General features: G+C 42.2%; 2 protein-coding genes across 3 annotated transcripts in view; one reads left to right on the top strand and one right to left on the bottom strand.

Moving 5' to 3' along the window:
• LOC119576265 (serine/arginine repetitive matrix protein 2-like) overlaps nt 1-7,111 on the top strand; it is a 124,100-nt gene extending 116,989 nt beyond the window's left edge. For both annotated transcript variants that reach the window (XM_037923862.1, XM_037923861.1), the window contains 6 exons: nt 416-510; nt 1,320-1,516; nt 1,809-1,948; nt 2,429-2,552; nt 3,258-3,428; nt 3,761-7,111. In XM_037923862.1, coding sequence (XP_037779790.1) covers nt 416-510; nt 1,320-1,516; nt 1,809-1,948; nt 2,429-2,552; nt 3,258-3,428; nt 3,761-6,655 — 3,622 coding nt within the window. In that variant the 3' untranslated portion in view covers nt 6,656-7,111. The remainder of the gene's footprint in view (nt 1-415; nt 511-1,319; nt 1,517-1,808; nt 1,949-2,428; nt 2,553-3,257; nt 3,429-3,760) is intronic.
• Nucleotides 7,112-7,377: 266 nt separating this feature from the next.
• Nucleotides 7,378-10,000, bottom strand: part of LOC119575816 — a 2,993-nt gene continuing 370 nt past the window's right edge. The window contains exon 2 of the mRNA XM_037923370.1: nt 7,378-9,431. Within this exon, the coding sequence (XP_037779298.1) occupies nt 9,076-9,431 (356 nt within the window). The 3' untranslated portion in view covers nt 7,378-9,075. The remainder of the gene's footprint in view (nt 9,432-10,000) is intronic.

Genomic DNA, 10,000 nt, shown 5'->3' with positions numbered 1-10,000 from the left:
TTGGCTGCGTATTTGACTTTTGTGAGTAGCGGTTTTACTATTTAAAAAGTGTGATTGGATTCTGGTTTTCTTCGTTGAGACCTTATTAAGTGAATGTTTCTTCGTTGAGACCTTATTAATTGAATGTTTCTTCGTTGAGACCTTATTAACTGAATGTTTCTTCGTTGAGACCTTATTAATTGAATGTTTTTATACTTAAGAGCAATAAACAAAATCTTTTGACCAATTCTAGCTATGTCGATCTTGCCACCTCAATAGAGAGGAATATACCGCCATTTCTTCCTTTTTCTCTCTCTTTTTTTTTGTTCCTTCATTCAATCCCTTTATTCCCATTCCATTTCTTTCTCTCATTCCCAGTAACAATCACTGCTTTTCCCCAGTGCTATAGATCGCTAACTTTTTAATGCTGTTCCAGTTTCGTGAAAGAGTTGGTGCGCGACCCTCATGACGGCGTCTCGCTCCTGCTGGACGTCTTGAAAATGATCCAGCTGGCTCAGACGGATCTCAATGGTACGTTTATTTGATTAAAACTCCCTGTTATTGTTATTATTGTATTCATCATTAAAAACATCTACAACATCATTATCATTATTTTTTTCTTTATCATCACATCATCATCATCACTTCATCATCATCATCATCATCATCATCATCATCCTCATCATCATCATCATCATCATCATCATCATCATCATCATCTATCATCATCATTATCATCATCACCATCATCATCATCACTCATCATCATATCATCATACATCATCATCACTCATCATCATCATCATCATCATCATCATCATCATCATCATCATCATCATCATCATCATCATCATCATTATCATCATTATCATTATTACCTTCATTATCATTATTACTATCATTATTGTTATGGTTATCGTTATCGTTACCATCATCAGTATTAGAAATATTAATTATATAATTATTGTTAATTACACTACCATTTTTATTATTAACATTATTTTCGGAGGAGGGAGAGGAGAGAAGGATATTACGATGTTTTTCTCCCTCGTTACAGCTTTCTTATATTGTCAACTTGCATCCTCTCTGCAATATAATCTTGCTTTTCACAGTAGCATAAGATCGAAGTTAAGTTTATAATCACGAAAAAAATATAATAGTACACAGTGAAATAATAATTTAATCAAGGTTTATACTATGATAGTAATAACAATGAGAATAGTGATAATGATACAACTGCTGCTACTATAATGATAATACATATTTTCATCATCATCTTCATACGAGTAACGGTTCTAATAACATGAACATAACGACAGTAATACCCCCCCCTCCCCCAGGATCGGCCAACACCCGAGAGCAGCAGATCGCCCTCCGTCGCGCTCTCATCGACGAGCACGAGTGCCTCTCCTGCTTGCGCTACTGCTTGCGCTCGACCGACGCCGCCCTCAAGGTCGCCCACTACCACCACGGCCTCTATACTCTCGCCGTGGCTACCATGAGCAATCTGGCGAGGAGTCGAACGCTCGCCCTCCAGGTGGGTCTCGGAAGGTCGTTGAGGATGGAGGCTGGAAGTTTTTTTTTTTTGAGGGCGGGGGGGTAAAAAGTAGCAAGATGGGGATGGATTAATGAGAAGCTGGTGTTTGGTTGTTGAAGTGGACCTTTTAGGTATTCATTTATCAAGTGATGCTCTTATGAACACCATTTTACTTATCAGCTAGCTACCTATTCATCTCCTACCTCTAAATGAGCCAGCATGAAATTACATACAAATACACAAACCCATGACTTAGATTATTACTTTCCCTTACTCCTCGTCCTTTCAACAGCTCCTGACGCGGGCCTGCCTCACCTCGCCGCAGGGGCATCGGCAGGTGGTGGAGGCCCTGGCGACTCTCAGGCTACGATTCGCCGAGCCGGTCAAGTGTAAATTCCTTGTGTCTATGATGCTGTCCCATCCACACCCAAGGTTTGAGATGTCTGCGTCTTGTTGTGTTTTAGTGGTTTATTGCTCTTTAAATATTCGGGGACATTTTGGGCTTTTGTTAGCGAAATATTACCTTACGTATTTTCTTATTTATATCCTGTTTATAAAAACATATAATACTCATAACTACTATCTTTTTTCATTGACACTACTATAGTTATTGCTAATTATCTCTAATTATCGAACGGATTATTTGAAGTAGATTACAAAACTAAGCTTCAGAATGTTTCATTAGTGAAATTGTCTGGACACGTGGTACAAAATCCTGAAACCTTTATGTCACTTCTGAATCCACGAAGTATTTTTTTTTAGGATATCAGATTATACAAGATTCACATAAAAAAAAACTAAATCATTCAAATTTCGTATTAGTAAGAAGCTTTAAACTCTTGTCTGAATAATATTTCCAAGGTACGAAGCACAAAGCACGGCACTCAAGTCCTCATTTTTTCGCCATTTCAGTTTTCAGGTTTGGGGACTAAGGTTTCTCAACGCCCTCGTGGCTTCCACCAAGACACTGCGAGAGAGGATTTACTTGCAGGAGGAGCTTGCGGAGGCCGGCTTCGACTCCGGGATCTTGAGGAAGGTAGGAAGTCGCGCTAATTCTGGTGTATTGCTGGCCTCCGTGCGTTGTGTGTATACACGCACGCATACGCGCGCGCACACACGCACACGCACACGCACACGCACACGCACGCACGCACGCACACGCACACGCACACGCACACGCACACGCACACGCACACGCACACGCACACGCACACGCACACGCACACGCACACGCACACGCACACGCACACACACACACACACACACATGCACACACGTACACACATATACTTGCATCTATCCATAGAAAAATATGAATGAAACTCTTCAAACAACAAGAAATGTATAACCATCTGTGAAAGTATCCATTAATATTCATATATTTTCTACATTTCTGTCACAATGAACACGGTTATATATATCTATTCATCTATCTATACATACATATACATTTGTATGTATGTAAGTATGCGTATGAAGACTCGGCTGATATTGTATTAAGCGCTAAGGAAATCATATAACCATAAGGCACAACAACTAATACTACCAATACAATTTGTAATTCTAGTACTATTTACTACTACTACTACAATTTTTATAACTAATAGTAACTACTACTAACATTTTTAATACGGCAACTACTACAAATGATAATTACATAGTAATAATAGTAATGAATCCTATAGTGTTGCTTCGATGACAACTAAAGAAAAAATAAATAAGCATCCTGTTCCCTGGACAGATGGTCGAGCGCAGCGGGTCCGACTCCCTCCAGCAGCAGGCCCTGATCGAACTCAACCGCTGGAACGAAGCTTACATCGACGTCTCCTCCTTTGAGACAGAGATCGTCGGGCTGAAGAACTCCAACAGCAATCTTCAGGAGGAACTGAAGAAGCTAAGGGAAGCGAACATGGTGAGTGGAGGGCGGTAGACTGGTTAAAACACAAAGGGGAGGAAGAGGGAGGAGCGATGGATGGGTTGGATATAGATTTTTGGAATTATGATTGCTAATACTAACAATGTCATTTCTATTTTTGTCTACAGTTAATTTTTGTTTATCATCATCATTATTATCATATTTATCGTCATTGTGTTTATCTCTTCACTTATATACTAAAAATGGGTACATCAGTTATATTTTATAAGAATATGGTCAGTACAAATGTGAATTTTACGTCTTTGTTGTATACAGTAGTAATGATGGAAAGTACAAGTACCGCCATAGTAAATCCTTCTTCTTTCCAGAAACTTCTGGAAGAAAATGTCCTCCTGAAGACTGTCGGTGGAGAAGTGGAAGAACGTTACGCCGCCTTGCAGCGCCGTCTGGAGCAGAACGGCCTCCCCGCAGCGCCCTCTCCTGTACCCTCCGTCAGCGACTCGGACCTCTCCTCTCTCAACACCATCAGAAACACGATGATGAGACGTCATGGGTCTGTCTCACCCTCTAGGAATGAGGGGATGAGGACCTGCGTCACCGAGACCGACTCGGTCATTTTCAGCAAGGGAGAAGACAGGTCGCTGACGCCCATCTGGAACGGGGACGCCAAATCCACTTCGTCGTCAGCCTCGACCAGGAGCAAAGCGTCAACCACGTCAGATGAAACCATTACTTCTTCTCGGCCGGTGTCTGTGTCCAGCGTCAACCTCCCAACACCTATTAACAGGAGTCGACACCAGTCCTCCTCTTCCATGACCTCGCCTGAACCTCGGATTACATCACCAGGAAGGAGTTCTAACGACTCGCCAGTAGGAAACGGGGATCACAGGAGGGATGGCAGCAACTCGAGCAGGACATCGCCGAATCAAGAACCAGAAGGGAGAAAGCGACGTTCTTCAGGAGATAGGTTTAACGAGCCCATGCCCATGACTCACATTGAAATGACTTTCCGCAATGACAAGAAGTCTCCCTCACCTGTTGCAGACCTCCAGTTTGACAGGAGTAGATCTCCTCAAGATACGAAACTGGCAAATCAAGAGATGTCAAAATCTACAAAGCAGTATAGTCGACAGCGCCAGCAAATCCCTGATGAGGCCCCACCGGCCATCAGTTCACCTGTCAACGGACACAGCAGAGAAGGACGGAAGTCTACAAGCCCAATTCAGGTCGACAGCAGGCCTAGTAGCAAGAACTCCTGTGTATCTAGCACTCCTTCGTCCAAATCAGACTCACCCCCCAGTACTAAGAGGAAGGCTCCCAGCCCTCCTGCAGGCACAGCCAGCCCATTCTCGTCCTCGACATCGTCTCTGTCATCTTCGTCCTCCACCTCCTCCAGTCCAGGAGGAGAAAGGAAGGACCCGGAGTACATGAACGTCCCGCTTCGAGGATCATCTCAGAACAAAAGCCGAAGTGGATCGCCCAATGATAAAGCCCGTAGCGGCAGCGAGGAGGGTGACCTCGATTATGAGCGAGACGTTGTGGTTTATGAAGCTATTACCGTCGCTAATGACAGGATCTTCATAGACAAAAATAATACTCAAGGCTCCCATGGCTCCGGAAAGAGCCAGAGTTCGACGGAGACAAAGGGCAGCCAGGAGTCGGGAGACAGCCAAGATAGTTCCTCAGATAACCCCTCCGTGCGCGAGTCTGTTCGACACTATGAGAACCTCGTCATGATGACCGACCCACAGGAGGAAAGGAAAGACCAGAGGACAGATAATAAGAAGGATGACGATAGGACAGACAAGAGAGATGAGAAAGGAAGTAATGAAAGGAGGGATAAACGAGAGGAAAGAGGGAGTGGCGAAAGGAGAAACAGGAGAGATGACAGAAGATTTGATAATCGTGAAGATGTGAGTGAGAAGGAAGTAGAAGCAGTAATGTCTGGTCTTGAGAATGTGTTACGCAGTGCTGAATCTTCTCTGAGTCTGGCTTCTCAGGAAACCGTTAAAGAGAATCCTCTACTAAAGGAAAGCTTTGAAGACCGAGCCAGTCCCGAACATGCCATGACTGAGGAATTAGAAATTGTACCAACAAGAGTGCCCCATTTACCTGCGAGATCCCGCTCTAGAAGCTCCCAAGTAGGGAGCAACCAGCGAGACCCAGTTCTTTACCTCGAATTTGAGTCTCCTGCCGAGACGAGCGACACGGAGACGCTTCTCAGGAACCAGCCTCTTCCCAGCCCTCGCACCATCGAGACGGAATCCACGAAGTCGTTCGGTTTCGTGCGTCCCGAAAAACCCCTTCGACGCCACGAGACGTTCATCGACCGCAGCAACAACGAGCGCGAATCTCGAGAGGGACGTCGGCGAGGAATCAAGCGAAGTGAAAGCTTCCAGATGGGGAACAAGTCAGACTACAACAGCCATCGCTCCTACTCACCTCGACGCAGGGGCTCCATGGACCTTCTAGTGCCGCTGGAGGAGAAAGAGGTTCACATCAGTGGGCGCACCTTCACAAAGTACACGCCCCACGAGGTTGAGCGCCGAAACCGTGTGAATGAACTCATTACGGCCGAGATGAACCGACGTAAGAATCGCAGTATGGAAGATCGCTTGGACCAGTGGTTTGAGAGTCAGGGCGATAACGAGTGGACGCTAAGATGGAAGTACCCCGAAATTCATCTAGAAAAGGAAGAGAAGTATGCCCGTCAAAAGGGCAACAGCAGCAGGCGACAAGAGAGTCGATCACCCACCCGTTATGAGGAAAAGAGACCATCTAAATCTAAGAGTTCTGAGAATAGACCTCCTGCAAAACAATATGATAACAAAAGCCAAGCCCCAATGTTCGTAAATGATCTGCCAGGACCTCCGCCGAAGCCATCTCGGTCCGGAAAGGCGCCCAAATTCTCCAACACCGAAATCAGTGCCTTTAACGGCTTCAAAAACCCCAACGGCTTCAGGGAGAGTGACTATGGCCCGAACTTCATGCTGAACAAGCCTTCGCCGCGACTCGCAGATTTCTCCGATTTCAACGACTACGGCGGGCGGGACTACCCTCCTCCCCCGCGGGCACGGAATCTCCGAGATAGCTGGGTACCCAATGGGCGGGAGAAGGGCATGGGCGGCCGACGTAAAGGTGACATTGACCCTGATATTCCCTCTCCCGATTATTCGGCGACGCCCGCTAGCACCATGTCCACCATTATCAACGGATCTTCGCCTTCTAAGCACATATTAGACATGCCTTCTGGTCTTTATTAAGAAATTCTTTCAGAGTCCCAGTCATTATTCTTTTCGTAATGTAACCACTTTATAAAAATCTTTCGTGGTGATGTTTGTGAACACATCATGTGATTTTTCAAAAGGTGATTCAGTATGAGAGTATAAAGAAGACCATAGAAAATGCCGTGTACAGCTTTATTTCACCAACTACATGGGGTTAGAGTCTTCGCACGTAATGTGCTGTTTTCATATCTTCATTTCTTGATAACTGGGCAATATGAGTATTCTATATATAGTACCGCATGTTATATAAACTACATAATAGCTTCTTCACAGTTTCTTAAAAGAAAATTATGTGCAATACTCAAAGATACTTTGTAAATATGTGTAAATATGATTTCCTATATATAATTATATATAAACTTTGATTGTTATGTAAACTTTACGAGTTTATAAAAAAATCAGCATACTGACGACTTGTATCATGTTATTTATCTTGCCTCATATATATATATATATATATATATATATATATATATATATATATATATATATATATTATATATATATATATATACGTATATATATATATATATATATATATATATATATATATATATATATATATATATATATATGTATATATATATAATATATATATATATATATATATATATATATTGTATGTATGTGTATATGTGTGTGTGTGTGTATATGTGTGTGTGTGTGTGTATATGTGTGTGTGTGTGTGTGTGTGTGTGTGTGTGTGTGTGTGTGTGTGTGTGTGTGTGTGTGTGTGTGTGTGTGTGTGTGTGTGTGCTTTTGAATCTCCTAACGCACTGAATTGGGTTAACCATAAATGTGAAAATATTATTCCTCTTGTTGTCTTAATTATGAAAGAAATTGCCTTTTGTGATGTCAGGGATTTTGAACAAACCAAACGGTCTTTTATGTAGATATCTGTCATGTCTACAGGTCTATTTCTCGGAATCACTGTGACGTTTCCGATACTATAGATTTCATTTGAGAATCTTTCCTTTATAACACTTGTAATAAAAGTATGACTAGATTCAAAAGTTTTTTTTTTTTATCGACGATAAAAAATCAAAGAATTATGTTAAAACATTCTCTTCATATCTAAATGAATTATAAATAAAATATTATTATAGTCACTTGTTATTGTAATTATCAAAGGTAAAAACTTGCATTTATTGTCAAAAAAAAAACAATAAAAAAATTATCAAGCTTCAGAAACTTCTATACAAAAGCCTTAAAATAGGTTGTTGCTAATGGAGTTTGCAATAAAAAAATCACTTATATAAGGACACACGGATACAGTATGTAGTGTTTGTGGATACATACGAATACAAACGTCACTGTCATGATGAATACTGACTACTTCACTATATCTGGTCATGGATACAGTGGGAATATAGCATGAACACTGACGTACGTAAGGCTGAGAATAAACATACCTTTAGGATATTTTACTAATACTAACAATGATGCATTACGTATATTGGATCCCATCCCCTAAAATTAAATGTACACGTATGCTAAATATTTTTACTGTTGATATTACATATGATATGTTTAGGTTATTAACATTCGAAGTTGACTTTCACAAAATTAACAAAATTATGCTTCTTAAAAACATCCATTCTTCATTAAGTTCTAAGATGCGATGGCTAATCCGATCATATACAAGCGGCATAAAACTGCAAACAAAAGTATGTGCATGACTAATACTGCATGGTTTTAAGTGGTTTGCATGCTCCGCCGTTTAAAAATGAATGTGGAATGCGCAAGATAACATACAGGTTTCTAGTGTACATTTCCGGATTAACACTTCTCAGCACGTACAAGACATTTCGTAACGCTTTTCATCACTATGGTAAACTATTCAAGCTGACATTATACACTCTTACTCAACTAACTAGAAAGACTATACCATTATACATTACACCACTAATAATTACAATAACATGAACATCTCTCCTTAAAATTATGATAACCGCGTATGTCATTTTATACATTTTATTCACAAATATACATCTATACACTGAAACGGCATCTTATGCTGAGCGTCTGGTGTTTATCCACCAACAATGACAGTGTCGCTGAAACACACAAACAAACACTACACAGCCATCTTTATTGAGGGGGAACTAGTTCCACCGACCTGTTTGTCATTACATGTTGTAGCCTCAATCAGTATTAGGATATCTGGGTCAGATGCTCCTTTAGCCAATTTCTAGACAGTTCATACAATTAACTACACTGTGACATCATATGCCATATTTTAAATCACCCTTTCAGGGAAACCCTGATCAGCATTAAAAACAGAGACCCAGAAATCCATAATGCAGGTGTGGTATCAGCTCTACCCACTTATAAGATTTTTTGTGATTGTCAGTAATACTGTAACTTCATTCAACATTTAAGCATTCATATTGTCATTACATTACCTGAAACCAGCCTCGTACTAATAGGAACAATACATGAAACACGACAACCACATCCGATGCCCTCAACAGATTACGATGGTAACAGGTCGTCGCCCTCCCTTCCACGTCCATTATGAGGTCGACGATGAGTGTCGTGTCATTGAAACGACCTCCGTGGCGGGGGTAGTTCTTGAGGCGCCTCCCCTTCTGGTCGTCGTCAGCACTCGCTTTCTTTGACGTGTTCCTTGAAGGTATGACGTCGGTGACGCGGTTGTTGTTGCGCCAGGGCCTCTCGACGCGGACCTTGGCGGAGGCATTGGTGGGCGGCTGCGTGGTAAGCGAGGCCTGCTTGGGGACCGGGAAGCGGCCTGTCGACGGGAGAAGGCTATTGTGGAAAGGAAGATCTACAGTGACAGTTGCGTGTGATGGAGTTATCTCTGTTTAACCTTCCTATTTTACTGGAATTGATTCTTTGCATTCTTCTTAATATCATTAATATCTAGTAACAGTGGGATGAGCACGCGCGCGCGCACACACACACACACACACACACACACACACACACACACACACACACACACACACACACACACACACACACACACACACACACACACACACACACACACACACACACACACACACACACACAAACACACACACACACACAAAGACGTGCGTACGTCTGTGTACAGAGAGAGACACACACACACACACACACACACAGAGAGAGAGAGAGAGAGAGAGAGAGAGAGAGAGAGAGAGAGAGAGAGAGAGAGAGAGAGAGAGGAGAGGAGAGAGAGAGAGAGAGAGAGAGAGAGAGAGGGAGAGAGAGAGAGAGAGAGAGGAGAGAGAGAAGAGAGAGAGAGAGAGAGAGAGAGAGAGAGAGGAGAGAGAGAGAAGGAAAGAGAGAGAGAGAAGAGAGGAGAAGAGAGAG

Source organism: Penaeus monodon, chromosome 8, assembly GCF_015228065.2.
Source record: "Penaeus monodon isolate SGIC_2016 chromosome 8, NSTDA_Pmon_1, whole genome shotgun sequence".
NCBI lineage: Eukaryota > Metazoa > Arthropoda > Malacostraca > Decapoda > Penaeidae > Penaeus > Penaeus monodon.
This window is presented reverse-complemented; position numbering and strand designations above follow the sequence as displayed.